The sequence below is a fragment of the Diadema antillarum genome, unplaced genomic scaffold, assembly GCF_040938485.1.
Source record: "Diadema antillarum isolate AM-2024a unplaced genomic scaffold, OU_Dant_1.0 seq00001397_RagTag, whole genome shotgun sequence".
Taxonomy (NCBI): Eukaryota; Metazoa; Echinodermata; class Echinoidea; order Diadematoida; family Diadematidae; genus Diadema; species Diadema antillarum.
In genome coordinates, this window is record NW_027272152.1 from 44,595 (window position 1) to 71,914 (window position 27,320).

The 27,320-nt window shown below is 38.0% G+C and overlaps 1 protein-coding gene across 1 annotated transcript in view; it reads left to right on the top strand.

The window, feature by feature from the left end:
• Positions 1–8,260: 8,260 nt before the first annotated feature.
• LOC139709003 (sorting and assembly machinery component 50 homolog B-like) overlaps positions 8,261–27,320 on the top strand; it is a 35,228-nt gene continuing 16,168 nt past the window's right edge. The window contains exons 1-8 of the mRNA XM_071620971.1: positions 8,261–8,329; positions 10,076–10,180; positions 10,979–11,168; positions 11,879–11,985; positions 12,931–13,064; positions 21,967–22,054; positions 23,530–23,658; positions 24,983–25,141. Of these exons, the coding sequence (XP_071477072.1) occupies positions 8,309–8,329; positions 10,076–10,180; positions 10,979–11,168; positions 11,879–11,985; positions 12,931–13,064; positions 21,967–22,054; positions 23,530–23,658; positions 24,983–25,141 (933 nt within the window). The 5' untranslated portion in view covers positions 8,261–8,308. The remainder of the gene's footprint in view (positions 8,330–10,075; positions 10,181–10,978; positions 11,169–11,878; positions 11,986–12,930; positions 13,065–21,966; positions 22,055–23,529; positions 23,659–24,982; positions 25,142–27,320) is intronic.

The window sequence follows — 27,320 nt, forward strand, 5'->3', positions numbered from 1 at the left end:
AGAAGTGCCAGAGATGTGGCATGGCTGAGACAATGATTATTATTGGTGTCAAGACATCATCTGTTCTGCACCGCTTGCCGAAAAGTACATACACACACACATACATACACACAGACACACACACACACACACACACACACACACACACACACACACACACGCAAACACACACACACACACACACACACCGAAATGGATACTACCGCGTCTTCTTTTTCATCCAGTACCATTTTTCGAATGGACGCAATGGGAGTGACAGTGGATAATTATTATCAGACGAGATCAATGACCAAGTCAACACTATTCAGTTAAAGGGGATGGCGAGTAACTGATCAGTGGGAATTAGTGGGAATGCTGGTGGATTGTTGTTCCAATCCTTGTGGGATTCATTTAAGAGTACATTATTATATCGTATTGTTGTGTGAAGATTATTTGCTTCAGAATGGTCTCATATCAAGTAATATTCTAGGAGAATAATATTCATTATTGTTTATAATCCCTATCTCTCTCTTAAGAGAGAGAAAGAGAGAGATTACTCTATTTATTTTATATTACAGGAGTAACCCTACGGATAAAAACAGACAAAAATATGTGACTTATAAAAACACGCTTATTAATTTATTGCGTTTACAAAAGAGAAAATTTTATGTCAACCAGATAATGAAATACAAAAATGATATTAAGAATACTTGGAAAACAATAAAAGATGTTATGAATACATCTAATGATGTATCTAGTATTTCAGAAGTACGATGGGGTAATACCTCAAGCAATGTACCTGCTGGTATGGCCGAAATTTTTAATGATTTTTTTGCATCGATTGGGATAAAATTTATCACAAAGTATCCCTTCATCTAATAAAGTGTTTTATGATTTTTTAGATATACCTAATCCTAAAACTATATTTTTGGACCCTACGTATAATGAAGAAGTTATTGATATTATTCATAATTTGAAAGAAGGGAAAAGCCCAGGTTGTGATGGAATCGATAATTATTTGTTGAAAAATATAATTCTTCAAATAATGGATCCTTTAGTATATATTATTAATTTATCACTTAGTACTGGGCTTGTACCAAGTCAAATGAAGACTGCCAAAGTTATACCTATAGATAAGAAAGAGGAGAAAAATGATGTCAATAATTACAGACCAATATCGTTATTAACTTCAATTTCTAACATTTTGGAAAGAATAGCATATATCCGAACTGTAAAATTTTTCAATATGAGTAATATATTTACGAATTTTCAATTTGGATTCAGAGAAAATCACAACACCACCCACGCTTTACTTACCTTTGTGGAAAAGATTACACATGCACTTGATACATTTTCACATACAATAGGCATCTTCCTGGACTTTTCAAATGCTTTTGATACGATTAATCACGGTATACTTCTCTCTAAGTTATCCCATTATGGTATTCGCGGAAAAGCCTTGCAATGGTTTGCGAGTTATTTATCTGACAGATTTCAATATGTACATGTGAACAGTTTTGATTCTTCTATGAAGAAAATAGAATGTGGTGTTCCGCAAGGAAGTTTGTTAGGCCCACTGTTATTTATAGTTTACATTAATGATTTTTATAGATCTTCAGATAAACTCTCTTTCATATTATTCGCGGATGATTCCAATCTTTTTTATTCCCACCCTGACCCTAATACTCTAATTAGTACAGTGAATGATGAATTAAAGAATGTCTCACAATGGATATATGCAAATAAATTGTCACTGAATATTGAGAAGACAAAGTATATGTTTTTCAGTAATTCTTTAGATAGATTACTAGGTAATGTTATATTTGACACTATACTCCCCTAGAAGAGGTTTCGTCTATTAAATTCTTAGGTGTTTGTGTTGATAATAAGTTATCATGGAAGTGTCACATAAGCAATATTTGTAAAGTAATTGCACGTAACATAGGCATAATGAATAGATTGAAATATTATCTTCCTTCTTCGGCTTTGATTACGCTTTATTCAAGTTTGGTATTGCCGTACTTGAATTACGGAATTCTTGCTTAGGGGAATACATATTCGACATTGTTAGATAAACTTTTTCTTCTGCAAAAGATGGCGCTCAGAATCGTTTTTAACCTTCATATCCGAGCACATACTGACAAGCTTTTCCTTGAGCACAAAATTCTGAAAATAAAAGAGTTGTATTTGTTTCAACCTGGTCAATTTATGTTTAATTACAACTGCAATCATCTACCCAAAATATTTTATTCTTTATTTCACCGTAATACAGCCACGTACATAATTATCCCACTAGACAATCTAAAGAATTTCATCTTCCCTTAGTTAGAACTGTACACACTCAAAATACATTTGTTTATACCGGACCCACATTTTGGAATAGCTTATATAATGATCTACAAGAATCTGTGAAGTTAATTACATTTAAGTATAAACTCAAAAAATATTTGTTTTCTAAACACCAGTTAATTCTGTTCAATGAAAAAACCCGTCATGTTTCACTTTTCCTTGAGATTTTGTAGTGTGTCCACAGACCTTTTCCATCCCTCTCCTTTTCCTTCTCTATTCTTCCCTGCTCCTTTTTCCTCGTTCTTCGTTGTCCAGTATCTGTCTGAGTGCATTTCCTCAAATTCTGTTATTTCTGTGTATTGTGTTATTGTTGTTGTTGTCGTCGTTATTTTTTTGGGGGGCCGATTGCATATCTTCCTTTCCGTTCAATTTTCCTGGCACACCTGGCCCCATAGTGTCTGTGCCACAAATGTGATATGTTATATAGTTTATACGTTTGCATCCTAAAATCCTAGTAAGTATTGTTCATAGTATCAACATCATTATATCAATGAGTAAAATGTACAATAGTATACAGAAGAATTTAAAATGAATATGTCTTATTGGTATAACAAATTGGTGCTGTTGTTGTTTTGTTCCAGTGTTCCACGTTTTACAAGCGTGGCTTTTTTAGTGGAACACTGTTTTCCATCATTGTGATTATTTACTATTTTTGTTGCCATGACAAAGTGCATTGTTTCTTTTTCACGACATCATTCGTGTATAATATACTTTATATTGTATTGAAAAAATCCTTAATCAGACGAGTGTAAGAGAAACGAAAAAAAAATTGTATCACTTTGGATGATGTCAACTTTTTCTTTTCTTTTCTTTGTGATGATGGAAATAAATAAACTATTGAATTGAATTGAATTGAATTGAATTTTCTTTGATTTGAATTGATTTGATCTATTCATTCCACTGTATGGCATTGCTTTAAATTACTTATTTTCATTATATCACATACATTAATATTGAAAGAGATTGAGATGGAGAGGGTGAGAGAGAGAGAGAGAGAGAGAGAGAGAGACAGAGGAAAGTAAATTGAACTATTGTACATTATTGGGGTATATAGTTATCACCAACCATAAAATATCACAAACATTCGATTACATAAGATTATGTCGCCTTGATAAACTCGTCGTACAAATTATGAAATTGGGAACTGTTCATCAATAATGATGATTAACCATTGTAAAGCATCACGCACATTATCTCGATAAGTATTGAAGTCAAGCGTTTCTGCTCAGTGGTCAACCAAACACTATACTAAGCAAAAGCAGTTGATGGTCACTCAAGCGCATTGTGAAATGTTTCGAAGTTCAGTCTTGCACAGCATTACCATTGTTATTGATGTTTTCATCGATGTTGCAACCGTATCTTTTCACCATTATTATTATGGTTACTACATCTTATCATATGTCTTTACTACTTTTATCAGTGATATCATTATCATGATATCATCAGTATCAGTATTACTAACATTATAAATATTATTTTATATCACTGCCATTTCCCATGAAGTTTTTTTTTAACAAGTTCTGCAGCCCTTTGTCCGAATGTGATATAAATATGACACTGACATGCAATTATAAGAACACCACATGGTTTAAATCCTGCTGTTGATTAGCATTTCATGAAAGCCAGGAATTACACTCTCATCTCTCGGACTTTCATGCAAGGGCAGGGGAGGATATAGGAATTCCGTAAAGGGTGGCGCAAAACAATATTTCTTGTGCTACTTGGGTTTTTCCCATTTTCTTTTTATTTCTTTTGTTTTAGCAACAAATAAAGAGGGGGTGCGCCCCCGGTGCGCCCCCTCTGGATCCGCCACTACAAGGGTGTTTGTTCTGCTATAATATTTGTCATGTCAACGTATTGAATATCGTTGCTGATTACATAATGTCCGTCGTGCAAGTATGAAGCATTTCATATGAACAATCAGTCAATTGATCAGTTATATTCCAAAAGTATAACATTATATATTCGTTGGGTATATCCGTTTGGTATATAGTTTGTGTGTATGTATGCATGCACATGGACAAAAAATGTGCACATAATCATACTGAGAGATAGATAAGGAGTCCATTATCTTACAGATATATAGTATACCCCTATCTACCGAGACATAGAGCATGCACTATAAAATGTAATATTGAGCAATGATCAGTCCGAGTGCACTTATCATGATTAAGCCTATAAGCTGCATGTTTTTTCGAGACCAAAATAATGCTGGATGGAATTGCGTGAAGGTTAGACCATGCATTTTGAATCATCGTGGAATGGTGCATGACAAAGCAATTAGAAAATCCCTTTGTATACGTTGTTGCTGCTTAAGCTAGATGTCCAAACTTTTGTGTTCATTCACATCATAGAGAAATAATTCAACCAATCGCAAATAATTTTATGGACACTCCATTTAATAGTCATCGTCGAAATCATACAGGTGTATAACAAATTTACATAGTCATCACAATGGTTAGAGGTAAGTAATATGCATAAGAAGTTATACATTATTATGTACACTTAATACATGGTACCATGTTTGTGTTTGATGTTTGAATCATAAATGTACATGTAAACAGCATTTTTGACACATACATGTACTTAAAATTTACAAAGATAACAGAGACCTGTTTAACCCACTTTCCTTTTCTGCCGTGTATACGTATAGAATGATGTCCATCTATTGTTCAACGCTCCGCAGGTCACTGGACATCAAAGAGTATATCAAGCTACGTGTAGCTTATACTCTTTGCTGGACATGTAGACTGCGATTATGTTCTCGACAATAATAACAACAACAGCTACAACCTCGCCATAAGGTGGCGCTCTTGAAAGACAACCGATCGCGAGCTGTGGCAGTGATCGTGCGATTCTGCAAGCCTCCTCCCGGGTTCCTCCTGCTCCTGGGTGCATTCCGTTGAGGCATAATAGGCCTAGTACGTAGGCCTAGTGTGATTTGTCGAGGAATAAGGGCCTGGGCAGAGGAAATATAAGATTGGCAGTCACTCTTCGTTGCCTAGCAACAGAAACAACTTTCAGTGATCACGGTCATGGTGAAGGAAAATGAAATGAGTGACCGTGGGATACAGCTGGCAGCACGAAGTGGATCTAATCAGGGATCCCGGCTGGTACAAAAACGATCAAGGCTAACGCGGGTCTCAAAGCAGTGAATTGACAAGGTGAATGAATAAGATTCGTTTAAAGAATACCGTACCAAGATTTCATCAATCTGTTCATATATCTTTATTTGTGTGTGTGTGTGTGTGTGGAAGGGGGGGGGGGGGTGTTTTGTTATAGGCCTGTAATCACAAATCATAGTGCTGTGACCGCAGATGACATGCCAAACCGCCATAAACTACTAAACTGCCGATGTACATGAAAGGTCCCAATTTTTTCTTAAGACTTTCGTAATTTTCTTTTGTTCTTTCTTTCTTTCTTTCCCTCTGGCTTTTGTTCTGGCATAAGACATTCCAAATTTCTGTAAGGTAAACTAGAAAAAAAAAATGGGAACGAAACTTTCATTCGACCTGTTTTTATTTTTTCGAATCCTCATCTCCACAGATTTTGAAGTTTCACACGTAGATATTCAGTTTGATCATCCAAGATGTTGGAATTATAATTCGATACGACCAATATTGTATTAATAATGATAATAGGGCGTAATAGTAATAGTAATAATAATAATAATTATTATTATCATTTATTATTGTTATAGGCTTATAATGATAATAATAATAATAATGTATATACAATGACAATTTAGGCACTCCCATTTAGCTAATTATTTCACGCAATATTTTCACGGTTTTTCTTTCAGGATATTAGCTAGCACACTAGCACTAGCTTCATTATGAGGATTGAGTTCGTTGCCGCTTAGTAACAGTGGCGTATCTAGGGGGGGGGGGGCAAGGGGGGCACGTGCCCCGGGCGCCACTCCTTGGGGGCGCAAAAAACGAAAAAAAAAGAAGAAAAAGAAAAAAAAACGAAAAAGAAGAAAAAAGAAAAGAAGAAGAAGAAGAAGAAGAAGAAAAACTCGCCCGGAAAGGGGGGGGGGGTGGGAGGGAGAATGGTGGGGGGGGGGGGGCAGAAAACCAAATCAAACAAGATAAAAACAAAACATGATGATGACTCGGACAAAATGACAATGTTTATTGTGTTCACACAAGAATTCCATGTTCTGTCAGCTGAAATACAAAAATTTTCGGCTCGCTCGCTGCGTTCGCTCGCCAAAATTCATATAAATAAAGAAGGTAAGAACAAAACGTGATGATGATGAGGACAAAAAGACCATGTCTATTGTGTTCACACATGTCATTTTATATTTAGCAAGCAAAATGTTTCACGGAGCAGAGGCTGCAATTTCTTTCGTTCTGAAGCGATCGCCGATTGGATCAAAAGAATGCGCCAACGGTTTCGAACATACGGGGGGGGGGGGGGAAGGGGGCGCAAAAAAATCAAGCAAGATTAGAACAAAACGTAATGATGACGAGGAAATATGCAAATTTCGGCTCACTCGCTCGTACAATTTAGAGTATCTTTTTCAAGTCCACAGTTTGTTGGTATAAATGTTTATCTATAAGGCCGTCACTATTATCTTGATTAGGATTGTAAGATTAAATAAGCAAAAAAATGACAAGAATTCCATGTTTTGTAAGCTGAAATACCAAAATTTTTGGCTCGCTTGCTACGCTCGCTCGCCAAAATTTATCAAAATTCATTACATTTAAATCACCCTCAAAAGACCCCTTTAAAGTGCTTGAAAAAGTACATCATGTGGACTTTGTTTAAAGTCCCTATACCGGGATGGGGTTGGGGTTGAACACTTTTTCAGAAATTAGGGGCGCAATTTTCGCGCTTGCCCCGGGCGCCGTTTTCCCTAGATACGCCACTGCTTAATAATCAAAGAGATGGCAGGAAAAGCATTATGTTAGAAGGCTATGTCTGTAGGACCATGCCTGTAGGACCTACATGACAGATTTGGGCTGTTCACGATTTGTCTTTTTCTTGTAAATCTGTCTGCCGGATGTTTCATTATTTAAAGGGTAATGAATAACTTTAGACAGGGCTCGACACTAACGGTGGCCCGGTGGCCCGGGGCCACCAAAAATGAAATTCGGGCCACCAAATTTCAAAAAAGGGCACATTTGGTGGCCCGCCTCGGGCCACCAAAATTTTTTGAAAAGTAGGTCAATAAATTCGTAACTTTTTGCGTCGGAAATTAGCAGTTAAATTTGTTTAAGGATGGATGATATGGACTGAATGAGTGCCTGAGAGTGAGTGTTGCAAGTTTGTTGAAGTTTATTTATGAGTAGATATGTCCAACTTCTAATTCTTACAATCATAAAACTTAAATATTTGACTCATTAAAAACAAAGGACTTTTAATGTTTTTTATTGTTTCTTTTTCGGGATACCAAATTTTTCTCTCGGGCCACCAAAAATTTGAAATTTAGGATTTTGGTGGCCCCATCGGGCCACCAAACAAAAAAGTTAGTGTCGAGCCATGCTTTAGATATTATAACTAAGCATGTGTACATGAGAAGGAAATTAAGAGCTTAATACCTCAAAAAACGAGAACTTGAATTGGTGATAACACAAAAAGGTAGTCAATCTGACAACTAAAGTAATTGCCGTACTAATACAAAAAGTTAGTCAATCTGACAACTATTGCCGTACTAATACAAAAAGTTAGTCAATCTGACTACTAAAGTAATTTTTTTTGCTACTCCTCATCGAAAAAGAAGATCAAAGAGGTTAGAGTATACTGTTATTATACATGGACAGTCATTTACGTCTCTGTGGTCAAGATAGAGACAGTGCCGTAATATACGGCACTGGATACAGAACACGCACGGCGCCCCCGCCGGCGCCCCCGCACACTGGCTTAGCTCTACATAATGTGACTATCTAGTATTATTAACTAGAAATCATTGGCTGCTCTATACGCTAACACACTTCTGTATTTCAGCAGTCCCAATCGAGTAAGACCTACCAAAATGGGACAAATTCATGCAAAGGTAGGCATATCTGCACTCATAGTGTTTGGAAAAGATTGTAGCATTGAAGGCATAAAGTAATGATGTCTGAATGTTTGTTTCATTATCATTCAAACATGGATATTACGCAAGAAAGTCCAGGCGATATTCTCCCTAGCGCTGTCGTATGGTCCCACTCGTTACAAATTATGTTGTGTTTCAGTGCGTGTTACAGTATGTTTGTCTCTGTCTGTCACACTATTTGTAAACGTAGCTCTATTCAGGTCAGCATGCAGGATGCCGGATGATCAGTGCAGCTCATGAATGCAGTGCAGTGCAGTGGCGGATCCAGGAGGGGTGCCCCCTTTAATTTGTTACCTCTGCCAAGGGCGGAGGTTATGTTTTCATTAGTCATTGTTCGTTTGTTTGTTTGTCCTTGTGCAAAATAACTCAAAAAGTTGCAAACGGATTTAGAAGGTGTCTAGATCTAACGTTAGATGAACTACACAACAAGAAAGGCTGAGAATGTGAGATTGTGAGAATGACACAAAGGAACAGATGATTAAATTTTGATAGTGATCCGGGAATTTTTATGGATTTCATGAAAGCTTTTTGATTTTGGCAGCTACGCAGGTGGGGTCAATGAACTTGGGAGTTCAAGCTTCATATTTTTGAGGTTTTCATACGCGCACTAGATTGCATGCTTTAGTTTCTGGTCCAGGGCACAGCTGGCATTGATGATGTAACAAAACGTTTCTAGAACCTATTATTGGGATGGAATTGGAAATTGGGCAATTTTCAGCATGCATCCATAGCCAAGCGTCAAGGCTTACGGTACCAGGTAGAAATCAATGATCTCTAAGGAAGAACAAGATCAGTGGTGGAAATGAGCTGCATGCTTGGCGGAGGTCTGCACTCTCAGAGTGCTTTCCTATTCTAGTTTTATATCATATTTTCAAAACTCAAAGTAATAAGGGCAAAAAATTAAGGGGGCGCACTGGGTGTGAATGCTCCCTTCAATTTTGTTTGTTTGTTGTTGTGTTTATTTAAAGTCTATAAATACTCCGCCCAGAATATCAAAAGTAAATTTATGCACCAGAAATGTCATACCAGGTAATTGTGGAACTGTGAATAGGCCTAACTAGTACAGTTAGTTGTTCAACATGTACCAAACCGAGTGAATTTATACAGTGAAAAACAGTACCGGTATCATACTCATAGGAATATGATATTTATTTGGAGTATGATTTGGGCCTACTACCAATAGATATTTTACTCAGAGCTGTACAGCCCAACAAAACTCTTTATTTTTTATCAAGGACTTGGTTCTATGGTAAATATAATTCTACCTTTACCCTATGCTCTGAAATCCTAACCCCATCCCTCTGCATCTACTCTAGGATCAAGGTTTTACAGATCAAATCATGAAATCCATCTTCACTCCCAATTTAACAAACATTAGATATTCCATTAATACCCTACCTACATTTTTGTAATTACTACAAGTCTAACTAGACATGGTTGATAGAAGGGGTACATAGGGAACTCCTGCCCAAATGTAATAGAAACAGTGAAATGTACTTTCTTCTACCATTGTTCACTCCCTTGAGAAGTGTCCTCTTGCTTAGCTGTACTTGGTTCTCGATAGTCCATAATTATGATGGTCAAAGTCAGACTACCAACAAACAAAAACAAGAAACAAACAACAATACCTAAACAAACAAACAAACAAAGTTAACAAATGCTTACCCTTTATAGTACCTTGACCCTTTACATTAAATGTTTCAGGAAATGAGCAAGGCTGATGGAGGTGATCCTTTGCTGCCACCGCCCCCAGTGGAGGAAACAGATGATGACCATGAACATCGTCGTGTGTTTGATGGCAACAACCCGGTAAGCTGATCATACAATATTATGATTAAGGAAGCCTCGTTGGATGACTTATTAGCATTTATTTCATTTTAGCCCTTCTTGAAATCTAAGCCTGCAAAATTAAGAGTTTTGATTCTAACCATTCTGTCAGGAATATGATTAAAGGCATTGCGATTTTTTACTTTGTCAATTACGTAAGTTTGGTTTGCAATGTCGGTTTCCAGCAATGTGAGTATTCATCATGATCTGAATGTAATAACCCCTTGAGGACGAGTCCCTAGTGTACTCGGGCAAGTGTCTATGGGAAATGCGTGTTAATAGTAAAATCAGTCCATTCTCGATGGGTTAATGCTTTGAGTAAAAAAAAGAAAATAGATACGAGAAAGGTTACAGGCTGTGTCTACCACAATTCATCATTGAAATGCTAGTTTGGCACATGTCAATATAACTCTCTGTATACTGTGAAAGCAGTTATTTTTGCATAGAGTTATATGTGTGAATGAAGAGGTGTTCACAGACATTTTTTCTCAAGAGATTCTTTGAAATTGCTATTTGACACCAAGGTTAATGAAAGTGCACGAATTTCCTGCCTATTCTTTTCATAAATTTGATGTGGTCGAGATCAGGTGGCTATATTTTGGTATGTTGTTAAACTTGTGGCCCGACAGTGATTTGCAAAATTTGCAAAAATTATCCCTCAGAAAAATAATGGCTTCTTCAGTAATATTTTTAATGCAGTATGGATAGTTTGAGTCAAACTGCTGTAACTATTGACTTCATAGCATTACGATCTCTTGTCTGTTCTTGATCTTCCACCAGGTGGTCGTGGATCGTGTCCACGTCGACGGCTTGCACCGCACCAAGGATGACCTGGTGGTCGGTCAGCTGAAGGGCGTCTTCACCGCCAAGACATTCAAGGAGGTCATCCAGAGGTCAGCGGAGGCCAAAATGAAACTGGAAGGCCTCGGTGTCTTCAAATCTGTCGGTGTCTACATCGACACGAGCAAGAGTAAGCTTTAACTGGATTTTTTTCTTTAAATGACTTTTAAGATTCTAGCCGTCATTTCTCGTACCTTGTATTTCAGGTTCTTTGGATGTGAGATATTTCATGCGCTGATTGCTTTTTAGCAGCAGAAGAATGTTGGGGCAAACTTTGCACACTCACAGGACAACTTGCCCTGTGCACCTGAAACTTACTGTGGGCCAAATGATACATACAGTTGTAGTGGGCATTTTGCTGCTGAAAAGTATGGGCCAATGGCCCCTCTGGCAAATGAGCGAAACATTGTTGTACATCGTGAAGAGGATTAGGTATGTAGTGCATAAGGCCCTGGATTCTTAGACGGGAAATTCTGAGTTTGATTTGTGCTCAGTGCATACAATCCTTGGCCAAGCTGCTTCACTCATAGTATCCTTCTTGACGTGGTTGAAGATAGATTCACCGCCGTGCTGGGGTTATGATTTCACACAGGCATGGACATCTTTCAAAAGATCAAGTGCTAACAATGTAGAGACTCCCTTGAGCACACCACAAGACTTGAACAACATTAGATGAGTACCTGATAGTTTGTCCTAATATTGATATCTACTTTCAGATGAAGTAGCGGAGCTATGCTGATGAAAATGTAGTACTGGTATATATATTTCTGTTGTATACTTTGTGACTTAAAGCCTGTTTCTACTTTTATTCTAATAGTCTCTTCGTTTTGTCCAATGTAGGACCTAATGCCAGCAAGCAGGGCCTTGATGTCACGTTCAACGTCCGCGAGACCCGCAGGATTGCAGGCAGTGCCCACACAGCAGTCGGAAATAATGAAGGCAGTCTGGTGAGATAGAAGTCCTGTGCATATCTGTGTATAAAGCATAAAACGAGAGGAAAATTTCTACTCAACCCCTTTTGTGATGCCTACTCTTGAACACGATGAGGATATCCTATGATGGGGCATATAGTTGAACATAGTAATGTCAGAATTAAAAGTTGCTTAATGATACTTTCAGCTTAACTCCCACCTAGCTCTTTAGAAGGTTGGGAATGGGTAGGTGGAGCGTGTGGAAGGTCAGCTGTAAATTTTGCAGTCTGGTGCGTACTAACTGTAACACTTTGATTCATCCTGATTAAAAAAGAAAGAAAGAAAAAAAAGAGTGATTGTTCAAGAAGGTGAGTTTTTGGTGGTTGGAAATTCATGTTTTTTAATTTTTTTTTTTTTTTTTTGAGGCAAGAGAATAAGCTTGTCAGGGGTGTGAGCGTGAGAAAGATTCCTGAGACACAAGTTTGATGCCTAATGCGTGAGACTATAGTAGGTCTGCTATGGGCATCTGCACTGTACTGTACGAGGTGATTTTGTTTTTTTTGATGGCTTATTTTCATAAATTTTGCAAATTGGCTATGATCTGTGAAAATAGTATTAAACATGCAATATAAAAAGATGTAAAAACAATAATGGGTGAAAATATTCCTAGAAAAAAAAAAATCCATGCTATGCCTGCACTGGATCCCACGCAACTACTATTTACCATACAGGTAGGTCTAGCACGCTGTGTAGGCTATGATGTAGCGATATCAGGGCCATAACAACACAGTATTGGAATACTTTGAATGTGGACCACAGTACTTGTGAAGGTGAAGTAACAGTTACTAGACCCTTGCAACTGTTGAATATGCAAAACACAAAAGTGTAGCAGTTTGCAAAAATATCTATATGCGAAACTTTCAGCTTGTACAATTTTCATATTTTTACAATATTTACTATTCTGTTCCCACCTCCTCCCAGGTGCTTGGAGCCAAGTTTCCCAACACATTCGGGCGAGCAGAGAATCTTGTTGCAGAGTACTCCAGGGGAACGAAGCATTCGTCTGGGTTCAACGTCACCTTTGCCAAACCCATAGGATCAAAATTTGACAAGAGGTAACAGCCAATTTTGTGCTTTTTTTCTGATAAACATTTTTTACAAGATTGATAAACGAAACAAATGTACAAATCTATCACTTAGCATATAAATTGTGAATTGACATCAAATAAAATTGAACCTATTCTGCTGATCAAAATTTTGCTTCCCTATATGTCATGCAAAAGGAAAGAAGCAAAGAAGTATTATTTTTGTATTATTATTTGTGCTTTCAATTACCTTGTATTAAAGTAGAGAAAGTGCTTTGCACCCCAGTGGTGGAGAGAGGGACCAGGTTTCAGAAATTCTTTGACATAGTCATTTACAGGTTTGATGCTATTTTCCAGCCATCCTCAGTGCCCTATTGAGAGAAATCCTCAACAGCGAATGATAAAAACATCAAACCAACATTGACAGACAAACACACAGAGAAAGTGCAGTCAAGGGTTTAGCAGAAACTTGTACTCAAGTTGTAAAACTAAAATTCCATTTATCTTTGTTTGTTTATAACGTGTTGTATTAATTTACTTATAGATACATGTAATTGAAATTGAATGAATGATTTTAGGTCAGCTAAAAATAATAGTCCGGGAGCCAGCGGGGGTCAGCCTAGCTGAAAAGGTTACCAATTTTTATGTATATAGCAATTTAGTACATATGCCCCTAAGTATGGAAATGCACGTCTGGCTGGTCATCGGTGGTGGGTGTGGCCAGGAGGGCCAAAAAAAGGACCCCTCAAAATTAGGCTAGCCTAGCTGGAAAAGTAACCCCATGAAAACAACTGGAACTTGTTCGTTACACTTACAGGATAAATGAATGACCATTGCCAGACGTTTTAAGTGGTGGGGGGTAGCCGCCAGACGCTCTTAAAGGCCCAACTCCAGCTAGGCTAGCCTAGCTGAAAAAGTAACCTCATGAAAACCACTGGAACTTGTTCGTTACACTTACAGGATAAATGAATGACCATTGCCAGACGTTTTAAGTGGTGGGGGGTAGCCGCCAGACGCCCTCAAAGACCCAACTTTTTCCAGCTAGGTTAGCCTAGCTGAAAAAGTAACCTCATGAAACCAACTGGAACTTGTTCGTTACACTTACAGGATAAATGAATGACCATTGCCAGACGTTTTAAGTGGTGGGGGGTAGCCGCCAGACGCCCTCAAAGACCCAACTTTTTCCAGCTAGGCTAGCCTAGCTGAAAAAGTAACCTCATGAAACCAACTGGAACTTGTTCGTTACACTTACAGGATAAATGAATGACCATTGCCAGACGTTTTAAGTGGTGGGGGGTAGCCGCCAGACGCCCTCAAAGACCCAACTTTTTCCAGCTAGGCTAGCCTAGCTGAAAAAGTAACCTAATGAAACCCACTGGAACTTGTTCGTTACACTTACAGGATAAATGAATGACCATTGCCAGACGTTTTAAGTGGTGGGGGTAGCCGCCAGACGTTCTTAAAGGCCCAACTCCAGCTAGGCTAGCCTAGCTGAAAAAGTAACCTCATGAAAACCACTGGGACTTGTTCGTTACACTTACAGGATAAATGAATGACCATTGCCAGACGTTTTAAGTGGTGGGGGTAGCCGCCAGACGCCCTTAAAGACCCAAATTTTTCCAGCTAGGCTTGCCTAGCTGAAAAAGTAACCTCATGAAACCCACTGGAACTTGTTCGTTACACTTACAGGATATATGCATGGCCGTTGCCAGACGTTTTAAGAAGTGGGGGGGGGGGGGGGGGGGTAGCCGCCAGATGCCCTCAAAGACCCAATTTTACCAGCTAGACTATAGCCCTGGCTGGAAAAGTAACCTCCTGAAACCCACTTGAACTTGTTCTATGTTTGTATCTCACCTGATAAACACTGTCGACATAGTATTCTGGTGTTCTTTCAATAACTTTCCACACTTTTGAGCTATATGACCACCAAATTCACTCCTCAGATCATCTAATGATTGCTGTCAAGTGTTAATATTGGTGAAGTCCGACTACGACAACAGTCAAAAAGTCAATGAACTAGGCCTATGCCATTTGAAAATCTCTGTAATCACAAAGTCGATATACGTGGACGAGACATCACTTCGCTTTTGCCTTGTTAGATGGTGAATATTTGTAAGCTTCCGTTTCTAATTCATACAGCACCAGCATACATGTCTGAGAATAGCGGTAAAGAAGATTAGAGTCTTTGGCAACAAGTGCGAAATTAAATTCTGTGCCTTATTTGCTAAACAAATATGGTAGGAGGACAACGACCTGTTAGGCAATACGGCGGACCAATAGCTCTATATTATTAGTGTTATAGAATAAATGACAATGATGTAGTTCTGAAGCATACTTTTCATTAAATGCTTTTGCAATGACTCAATGTATACTTTTAATCGAACTAAGTATATATCCATGACTTGCTCATGAATTACGGCAGAACGATTCGGTGAGGAAAGTTTTCTGTCATGTCATTACGGAAGAAGTGAACGTGTCAATATTTTGCTATTTGTTCCATAATTATTTCTGAAGTGGTTAAATGTATTTTCCTAAAACATGTTTTCTTTTATATAATACCTACGTTGCATCCAAATGCCTATTCGGTGAAAAAATGCGGGCCATGTATTCAAAGGTCAAAGATCATAGGTTAATGGAAGTAGGGCATATACATTGTACAACATTTCACTAAGTTGTTGGGTTTTTTTTTTTGGGGGGGGGGGCATGATTCAAAGTGTCCTAAAACCTTGTATAATACTTGTAGGCCCTATTTAGTTTTGTAGTCACGACTCTTGCTATGTATGATGCCAAACTCTTCCCGCTCATACAAATGCAGCCGTTTCAGGGAAATAATTATGATGATTGGTAATGCTGAAGTGGTTCATAACATTCCATTGATACTATGTATAGAACAGAAAGTGAATTTGACAATGGTATATGATATCCGCAATTTACTCTTTGACAGGTTCTATCATCCGATTAATAGTGTATAAATTGAATATACAGTAGTCCCCTATTCAGTAACTACAGGTTAAGTTAGATAAGCTGCATTCATTTTGCACGCGACCATGGCGTTATAGCCAAAGATGATTGAATTCTGTAAATCTCTGTGTGCCTGCACAGGATTGGAAAACGAAACAACTTTCTGTGTATAGAACAACGAAACAGAAACTGGTGCATGCATTATTCTCAGTCACTTTGTTATGCATAATTATGGTTTGCTCATTGCAGTTCCGGAATCTCAGCTCGAGGGACTCGAATTGATCCCAAATCAGTCGGCATGCGTGTATCACCCAAAACAATATCTGAACACAATTATAACTGCAGTCCTCCATAGTCTGTATTGGTTGCCGATAAGGGCTGGTATCAAGTTTGATTTTCATATTATTTACAGTACCTTGTATTTAAATGTTTTCATCGAAATGCCCGTATACGGTATGCGTATCTCAGTTAACTCTTTAAACCATAGTTGTAATCTACGTGCCAAGAATCTCATGTTTTCAATAAGCGTGAACTCCAAGACATGTCGTGATAAGGACTTTAAGACAATTGGCATCGTCATTATAAAACGAATTCCCATTTTACAAGACACGTTTTAAATTTTAGATAGAAATATGGATTCGTTTGAATGCATACAAACAGCTTCTTAAATCCTCTTATACATTTTGTTTTTAAGATATGGTGTATACTTTAGAAGTGTAAGAAGCATGCTCTTGTTTTAGAGGCTTTGAGTACTGGTAAGAAGCATATGTTATTCTTGTGAATAAGTACGCATTCAAGAACGTTTTGAATAAAACGTGTCCAGACAACTGCATATCATATTTTCACCTCTTCCTTCATGCAGATGTATACTCTTGCCGAGAAGGTTAACTGTTTGATAGATATAGTGCTCACCTTATTGAAAAGGTAATTGGGTAAATTTTTGGTTTCAGTATTATATTCAAACACAACTAAGTTAACTTTTACATTAACATTTTCACAACTCACAAATTCCACACGCATACACATTTCATGATTCACAAGATCCAAGTTACACTAATCCTATTTACTTTGCAGAGTGCAACAACAACATAAGTTATATACTGAGCAAATAGGCTTACATCAGTTCGCACTATTCAAGGTTTAGAGTAGTTAAGGAACTAAATCGTACCCGATTATGTGATGCTAAGTTGCACCTTGAGATGATGGGCAATGTTGTCCCTATAAAGGAGCAGGCAGTGACACTGACTTGCTCCTTTAAAGGAGCAATTTTGCAGCAGTCATGGAGCAAATAAGCACCACATAGGTGCAACATCATACCAATAAGGCACAAGAATGCACCCTCAAGAGAGGGTACACTCTTGCATCCTTCGGGCGTAAAGTTGCACCTAAAGGTACGAGGTTGCGCCTTTTTCAAGGGGGCAAAGTTGCTCCCGAGGGTGTAACTTTCACCCTTTCTTGCGGGTACAAAGTAGCACCCAAAGTTCCAAGATTGCACCCTCAATACAAGGCACAATCTTGGAACTTTGGGTGTTTCCTTGCACCCTCACGAAAGGATGTAAAGTTGCACCAAGATGTAAAGGCTACACGGGGTGCAAAGGTGCGCCGAAAGGTAAAGGGTGCAAGATCGCACCCTCAAGAAAGGTGCAACTTAGCACCACTTAGTGTGGGTGGAAAGATGTACCCAAGGGAACATTTTCGCACCCTCAATAAAGGGTTCAACTTTGCACCCTCTCTGCAGTATTATTTTATACACACGTGAATTCCTTGTTCCTGTGAGCTACGTTTAATATGAGCGTGACCCAGCATTAGACACGTGTCAAGCTTTTGCAGACACAGAATTTTTTCTTCATACTGTTTGAAGGTCATTTAAAACAAATTTAAATATATATTTATTTCTTTTAAGTTAAGAGGAGCAAATGTGGAGATCATGACCTGTGATGCTTGTTACGGGAAGTCTATATTTTTATGTGTACTCGTTTTTTTTTTTCAACTACAAGGAATTACCTATGAGCTAATTGGATAAAGAAGCTGAGCATTCCTTTTTTTCATCAGTTAATGTCAGTGCTGGTGTATTATTCTTGAAAAGTTGGCATCTAAATGTCCTCCAAACCAAGTACTTACTGCATAAAATTATATTCCTGTGAGTTACGTTTCTTATGAGCATGACAGATCTGTAGACACGTGTCATAGTGGTTACAAACACTAAGTTTCCTTTGCTTTCATCGTTATCAAGAAGCGATTTTGAACAATTTCAGATGTTCTGGTTTTTTTCAATTTCGTTACGAGAAGGCAATAATGATTTCATGTAAAACATGTTAAGGAAAGTTGATAGTTTGGTTATTTTATCATTACTCATCTTCGTCTTCTCAACAAGAAGATGATACATATGAGCTCATTTGCTAAAGAAGTTGAAGGATGTTTAATTGCTGGTAGCCACGTAGGGGCTTTTGTCATAACATTTTGCATCTTAATCCCTCGAAACTAAGTACATGCAGTATTAGTTTATAGATAACATAATATTTTTGTTGTTGCTGTAAGCTTATTCATATGAATTTCAGACATGTTTCTCATATGTTTCTGTCATATGCTTTACTGAAGAACAGCAAATGTTGAGTTTATTGGCAAGAGAGGTTGATCATTACTTTACATTTAAGTTCATTGAAGTGCCGGAGCATAAACTTGTCTTGAAATATTAGCATCCAAAACCCTCCAAACCAAAAACGTACAATACTAGACACGACAGGAATTCCTTGTTGTTGTGAGTTATGTTTCTTAAAAACACTGATTTTTTTCTGCTTTTGCAATGTACTATGTTCAAAAACACTCTTGAACAATTTTTAGATTTCGTTTCTTTCTTAAGAGAAGAAAACGGTGAGGTCATGTGAAGCATGTTCCTATAAGTTTCATTTCGTTAATAATTTTTCTTTACCCATCTCCTCAACCGTAAGGTGATACGGTACCTAAAAAGTCATAGGCCAAAGGTGTTGAGCTTTACTTCCCCTTTTTAAAGTAAATTTAAGAGCTGGGGAATTATTTTTAAAAAGTTGGCATTTTAAGCTATGTACACCGAGGACGAGTCTTACTGAATGGATTTCTTGTTGCAGTAGAATTGTATTTTTTATGAGCTTGATGGAGTATTAGACAATTGTATAAAGTGTTTGCAAAAACTGTTAATGTATTCCCTTTTGCTAATGTCCAAAGAGTTCATTTGCCAAGTTTTGATTGTCTTTTGTTTTAATCATCAGGGGTTTGTTTTATCATGGTCATAGAGGAAAGAAACTTAATTATAAAAAAAAGCCTTCATATAAGAAGAGATACTGACAATTTCATCAAAAGTTGTGATTTTCAACATTTCCAAAATGCAATTGATGAATATTTCTCCCCAGGACACAGAAAGAAGTAGTTTTTGGTCTTGTTTTTTTTTCTTCACGTCAGTATGTTATAATACCCGCGGGTTTACGCCCATCCCACCAATTTCCATCCGGATACTGTACCCGGCCCTGTTTTTTTTTTTTGTTTTGTTTTTTTTTTTTACACTGCAAAGAAAATGAGAACACTGATGTTTGAGAAAAATCCCAACATGTTTGATTGGGCAATTCTTTTTTGATGTCTATTATTTTTTCCTAATAAGTTTTTTGGTTATCACTGAGGACAAATACAGATACCCTATTTCTTCTACCAAAACCACAGCACTGTATATTCTCATATTTCTACAGTATTTCGTCTCAACACTTGCCCTATTGATATTTCAAAAAATGTTTCCCTGTGCGCTCAAGAAACTCCCCCATTAAAGGAGACCTCCGGGTGATTCTCAGATTTTTACATTTGTACAACTATGAATTAGTTATACTCGGGACAGAGTTTCAGAATTTGTGATAATTGGGATGAAGAATAAGAATATTTTCAAAAAATAGAACAAATTGCAATGAACAAGGATGATGACATGGGAGAGTCACCATAAGAATGCATGAGTTGGGGCTCAAGGAAGCAGAACAAAAGAATAAGGCATGCATAGATTATAGACAGGTGAACTCGCAAGCAAGCGGTATTGTTATGGAATTACACTGCTATCATTTCTGAAATATGTGAGCCTTATAGCTGGTAAAATTGGGTCTTTGAGAGCGTCTGGGGGCTACGCCCCACCACTTAAAGCGTCTGGCAACGGTCATGCATTTATTCTGTAAGTGTAAGAACAAGTTCCAGTGGGTTTCATGGGGTTACTTTCCTAATTTTCAGCTAGGCTAGCCAAGCTGGTAAGAGTTTGGTGTTTGAAGCGTCTGGCGGCTATTGTCTGGCAACAATCATTCAATTATCCTTGATTGTATCACAAGAACAAGTTCCAGGGGTTTCAGGAGGTTATTTTTCCAGCTATATATAGGCTAGTCTGGCTGGTAAAATTGGGTCTGTGAGGGCGTCTGGCGGCTACCCCCCCCCCCCCCCCCCCCCCCACCACCACCACCACCACCATTTAAAACGTCTGGCAACGGTCATGCATATATCCTGTAAGTGTAAAGAACAAGTTCCAGTGGGTTTCACAAGGTTACTTGTTCAGCTAGGCAAGCCTAGCTGGAAAAAGTTGGGTCTTTAAGGGCGTCTGGCGGCTACCCCCCACCACTTAAAACGTCTGGCAATGGTCATGCATATATCCTGTAAGTGTAAAGAACAAGTTCCAGTGGGTTTCACAAGGTTACTTGTTCAGCTAGGCAAGCCTAGCTGGAAAAAGTTGGGTCTTTAAGGGCGTCTGGCGGCTACCCCCCACCACTTAAAACGTCTGGCAATGGTCATTCATTTATCCTGTAAGTCGAACGAACAAGTTCCAGTGGGTTACATTAGGTTACTTTTTCAGCTAGGCTAGCCTAGCTGGAAAAAGTTGGGTTTTTAAGGGCGTCTGGCGGCTACCCCCCACCACTTAAAACGTCTGGCAATGGTCATTCATTTATCCTGTAAGTGTAACGAACAAGTTCCAGTTGGTTTCATGAGGTTACTTTTTCAGCTAGGCTAGCCTAGCTGGAAAAATTTGGGTCTTTAAGGGCGTCTGGCGGCTACCCCCCACCACTTAAAACGTCTGGCAATGGTCATTCATTTATCCTGTAAGTGTAAAGAACAAGTTCCAGTGGTTTTCATGAGGTTACTTTTTCAGCTAGGCTAGCCTAGCTGGAGTTGGGCCTTTAAGAGTGTCTGGCGGCTACCCCCCACCACTTAAAACGTCTGGCAATGGTCATTCATTTATCCTGTAAGTGTAACGAACAAGTTCCAGTTGTTTTCATGGGGTTACTTTTCCAGCTAGGCTAGCCTAATTTTGGGGGGTCCTTTTTGTGGCCCTCCTGGCCACACCCACCACCGATGACCAGCCAGACGTGCATTTCCATACTCGGGGGCATATGTACTAAATTGCTAAACACATAAAAATTGGTAACCTTTTCAGCTAGGCTGACCCCCGCTGGCTCCCGGACTATAAGGGACATTTCCTTTCTGGCTGCTACCTTCCATAGCATATCTGTTAAACCTATTCATGTATGTGTTATTGTCAATCTATTTCTGTTGTATTTTTTTTCCTTTTCACTGTATTATTGATATGTTTGTAATCGTATCCGAATATTGATGTATGTATTGTTTTTTAATATGTTCCATGCTTTGGTAAAATAAAGAAACTTGAAACTTAAACTTAAACTTATCTAATATTATTATTATTATTATTATAATTATTATTATTATTATTATTATTATTATTATTATTATTATTATTATTATCATTATTATTATTATTATTATTATGATAATCATTATTATTGTTGTTATTATTATGATTATGATTATGATTATTATTATTATGATGATTATTATGATGATGATAATGATGATTATTTCATTTTATCTTTTTTTCGTGATGGAGGGGGGGGGGGGTGTTAAGTCCCAATAGGAGCATGTTATTACCATCTCACTCATTTGCTTTCCACTTGGGGCCCTACAGGTTCAGGAGCTCAGTGTTCAAGACGTCGGCAGACTTTGCCCCGAGCTCGTACCGTGAGATCGGCAGGGGAGTCACTGTGGACTTTGCTGTGAGTGCAAGATATCCTCACTTGGCCAGGAAATTTGGGAGCCCGATCAATACTGTGTTTTGTCCCTGTTCAGTGCATTTTTCTGTCAGAAGGGGGAGAAAAGCAGTAGAAATATTTGTGAAATATCAGTCACATGTGTGCATGGCCAAAAATACACTTTTTCATTGTGTTGATATAAATATGTCACTTGTAGAGTATAGAATTGTTCTTCTCGTTTGGAATGTTATAGCATTACACAAAGAAGGAGAAATCAAGGGGAAACCACATGGTATTATTATGAAAGTCATTATCAAGTGTTGTGATATGGTGACATGGCTCCTAGTTAGGCTGAGATTTGACCTTTAAAGAGGAATACAAGCACCTGGTGAACTCTTGTCTGAGATGACAACATCTCAGTGTAATGTAGTACAACACATGCTACTCTAGCATATTTTCAAATAGGGGCATGTTATGTTATACACATACACTCCATGTCTGTAATCAATATATATGTATGCTTACTCCTTATGGTAGTTGATTTGCCTCTTGAGAAGATTCTGCTAGGATTGAAATCTCAGACTCCTTTTGACCCAGTCCACATGATGATGGGATGACAATTGATGAAGGCAATTTATGTACATCATGAGATTGATATTTTTGTGCTCAATCATGCCATTTGCCCATAGCTTACATAAACCTGAAGGGCCGTGTGCAAAGCCTATGAAGATTTCAGAAATTTGTAGGAAATAGGATAAGAATGACGTTTTTGATTTACTAAAAGCCAAAACATAGATCTCATATGCCTGCAAAACTGATGATATTTGCTCAAAAATGTACACATATGCATAGAAAATGTGTGAAAGCATGCTGTAATAACAAGATTTCACTCTAGGTAATGACAAAAATACGAAGTTTGATTGCTAGGGCATGATTGATCATCACATAGTGTTCTGCCTACCCACAATTCTTAACAGGGAGGACTGTTCTGGAATAAAAGTTGTGTACATGTACTATGATCAACATTATACATGATATCTTCACTTTTGATCTCAAAATACTCCAAAAGGATGCAAAGACTCCCACAATTTGTGATGTGACAGTAGTACAGTGATATAAAGAAAATGTAAAGAGAATTCTAGATGTTTTTCAGCATAATGAAAAGAGCACTTGAAGTACCTCTTTCACAAGGCAGGGGCATAATATTGCCCTCAACATACAGGGCCTACCAGTAAGAAGTGGAAGAAATGTGTACTTTTCATGATAGGAGATTGTAACTTGTGGAATTCTTTTTATTTTTCTTCAAATCTTTACTGCTATGTCTGAATTTACTCAATTCACTCATATATTTTTGGTCAGATATATTTGGGGTTAATTTCCATTTTTAATATATGACTGACATTTGTAAGGCTGTAAGTTACTTTCACCCATTTGGCAAGAGGTAGATAGATAAGATTCACTCTTGATATTTTTTCTCTCCATGTGGGTGGGCGTGGCAGTTCCCCAGTGTGCTAGGCTTACAGGAGGCACAGTGGGAAGGGGTGTGGAGGGAGCTCTCCTGTCTGACCCGCACCGCCTCCTTCGACACCCGCCAGCAGTCCGGACACTCCCTCAAATCCTCTGTCAAGGTACGTGCTGTTGGGTTGTTAGTTTGGTTTCATTGTGTTACATTGATTTCTGTTGCATTGTACGGTATGTCCCCCCCAAAAAATTACAATGGGATTTTTGCATTGATAACACCCAATATGATTAAACCGTCTAAATGTTACTTCAAGGTCTTAAAATATGACATCTTAGCTCTATATTGCGGAAAACCCCATTCAATTTGGTTAAGGGGTCACAGAGAAATGTGGATTGTTGTCAAGCATGTTATGAGTCTGATTCTTCCAAGTTCAGCACTTGGATGCTCTTGGAACTGCATATTAATGTGTAAACACAATAGACAGAACTTGGAGGGAAGGGATTCCTGACATGCTCTACAAAAATCCTCATTTCTCTTTGACCACTGAAGCTAATTGAATGTGGTTTTCTGTAAGATATGGGCAATGAGTTATATTTTCATACCCTGAAATTGTGTTTGGATTGATTTACTATTTTTAAAGTTATCGTTGCAGAGGGTACTGTTGTAATCTTTTATTTCTTTTGGGACATACATTATTTTGATATACAGGTTGTATTACTGATGTATTGCATTGAATTGTGTAGTATGGTATGGTATAGTATTAAGGTTTTGTGCAGAGACTCCCAAATCCAAACACAGCAGTCCGGTCACTCCCTGAAATCCTCTGTTCAGGTACGTGCTGTTGGGTTACCTAGTTTTTGGTTTCATTGTGTTACATTGATTTCTGCCGCATTGTATTTGGATGTACAGATTGTATTTACTGCTATGTATTGCATTGAATTGAGTTGTATGGTATGGTACAGGAAGGTTTTGTGCAGAGACTCCCTACTCCAAACACTGCAGTCCAGTTACTCCCTGAAATCCTCTGTTAAAGGGGATGGTTAGTAACTGACCAGTGGGAATCAGTGGGAATGCTGGGGGATCATTGTTCCAATTCTTGTGAGATTCATTTCAGAGTACATTATACACTGTATATCTATTGTTATGTAAAAATTATTTGCTTCAGAACGGTCTCTTATTCAAGTAATGTGCAGTTTAATGCCCCGTCACTGTACAGGCACGCTAACCTGGAAACATTAGACTGCACATTACTTGAATATGAGACCATTCTGAAGCAAATAATTTTCACACAACAATAGATATACAATGTACTCTTACATGAATCCCACAAGGATTGGAGCAATCATCCCCCAGCATTCCCACTGATTCCCACTGATCAGTTACTAGTCACCCCCTTTCAGTTGGACAGATGTAAGCTAAATAGGGATTTGAGTTTGATTTGTTGTGTTTCAGAGTGGTAAACTCCTTTCTCATGGCTTCCCTCATCACAGCACACACTGGCGAGAGACACGCGAGATGAGAAGATTTACCCGTCTCGAGGCTACCTGCTGAAGCTCTCCCAGGAGTTGGCAGGCTACACAGGAGGGGATGTCAAATTCTGGAAGGAACAACTTCAGCTGCAGCTCAACAAATCACTCTTGTTCAACTGCGTGAGTTCGACAATCATTCTCCATGAATATTAAATGGGGAAATCCATCCTGAATATAAGTTTGTGAGAATAGAAGCAAAATATTAAATGAACAGGGCAGTGAAAGTTTGAGTAAAGTCTTATGAAAACTCAGAAAATTATTAGTATTATTATTTTTTTTTTTTGTGATCAGTCAAACATAAAGCAGCTATTCTGTGGTGTCAAACATGACCTCACCCCCTTCCTCCATTTGCTCTGTTCGATGAAATTTAAAAAAAGAATTCCTTCAAGTAAATTTCTGATTATGAATGCAGCCTTAGAACAATCTTTGTTTATATTTTCATATACAACCCCTTCATGCAAAGAATATATTCCTACATCAATAATGGGAAAAAGAAAAAAAAAGATTTAGTGGAATTTCATGTACATGACAAATGGAAGGTGAACTCACTTGCTACATCACAGAGGTGCCAATTTGTGCCTTGATTTATCGTGGATTCAGATCATCACATGTTTCTTAGTTTTCATCAGAATTTGCCCCAATTATCACTGTCCTGTTTCTGCTTCCATTCACACACAAATTTTAAGGACAGACTCCCCCCCTTTGTCTGTTGAGGACAGGCTGATTTTGCTACAACACGCATTTCCCGTAGACACTTGCCCGAGTAAACAATAGGTTTGTAAGGACAATGATGTTGAGTTTGTGTTCCATTTTATTTCTTCTTTTCAAGCTGTACTGCAGTTTATGTCAAGCAGATCTTTTACTTGAAATTCAACATCCAAGAATTAATGATTTTCATTCAAGAAAGTCAACTTAATTTTGCATTAATAGTACAATGTGTAAAAAACAAAAACAAAAACTGTTTGCTCTGGTTTCCCACTGCCTGGTATTGATTTCCTGGTGATGAAATTTCAAGATAATTATAGTTGTTCTCTCTAAATGTGTATCTAATTACAAAAGTTCTTGTGAAAACTGTAAAAGTAGAAATTATCACATAATTATTTGTCTTATTGTGCTTGGCCAATAACAATGACCACTTTATGTGTTAAAGACTTGATAGATATATTCAAAGAGAACCATACGCAGTGGCAGATGGGGGAGGGTGGCATTGGGCACGCGCCCCCTCCTTTACGGAATTCCTGGATCCACCCTTGATACGTGTACACGACTAAATATCCCTGAACAAATTGTGTGCATTATTATTGTCATTTGTGCGTCAGTTGAGTACGGTGCAAAATTCATGAAAAAAAGAAAGAAATTGGGCACTGCTAAGTGTTCCACATTTACGGTAGTTGCATATTCGAACCCCCCCCAAAAAAAAACAACAACCAAAAAACAAAAAACAGCTGACTAGTTCTGTCACTTGCAATGAAACATCTGGACGAAAGAATTTCATGAATTTGAATAAATAGTCGGGTAAATCTACAACAAAAAATAGCCTTACCCCAAAAAAATTGATACAAAAGGTTTTTTAACGGTTTTGGGTAGGGTTTGACCTCCAAAATAACATACTAAAAATCTACTCAAATCCACCTACCGGAAAGGGCCTATTTCCAAGATGGCGTCCAAAATGGCCGCCGTGGGCTTAAATTGCCATAGAATGGGCACTAGTTGGCCTATATTTGGAATTTTTGTGTCAATTTCTATGTTTCGGAGGTCAACATATCTATTGAAATCATTTTCAAAGTTGATCAGTGATGGGAAAGCCTTAAATCCAAGATGGCGTCCAAAATGGCCCCCAAAATGGCGGTCATGGGCATAAAATTGCTATTAAATTGTCAATAAATGCCGAACGTGTGTGATGTATGTGCCGATTTCTATGTTTTGGAGGTCGACAAATCCACTGATATCATTTTCAAAGTTGATTAGTGATGGGAAAGCCTTTAATCCAAGATGGTGTCCAAAATGGCCCCCAAAATGGTGGCTATGGGCATAAAATTGCTATTAAATTGTCAATAAATGCCGTGTATGTTTGTGTCAGTTTCTACATTTTGGAGGTCAACAAATCAACTAAAACTATTTTGTCACGCTGATTTATAGTGAAGGGAAAGTCTCTAAAACCAGGAATGGCATCTAAGGTGACATCCAAAATGGCCACCATGGGGTTAAAATTTCTATAAAACAGCCAATAATTCGTTATACTCAAAATACCCAATACGTATCTGATACTTCCAATGTTTGGATTGGATTTAATCCGTTA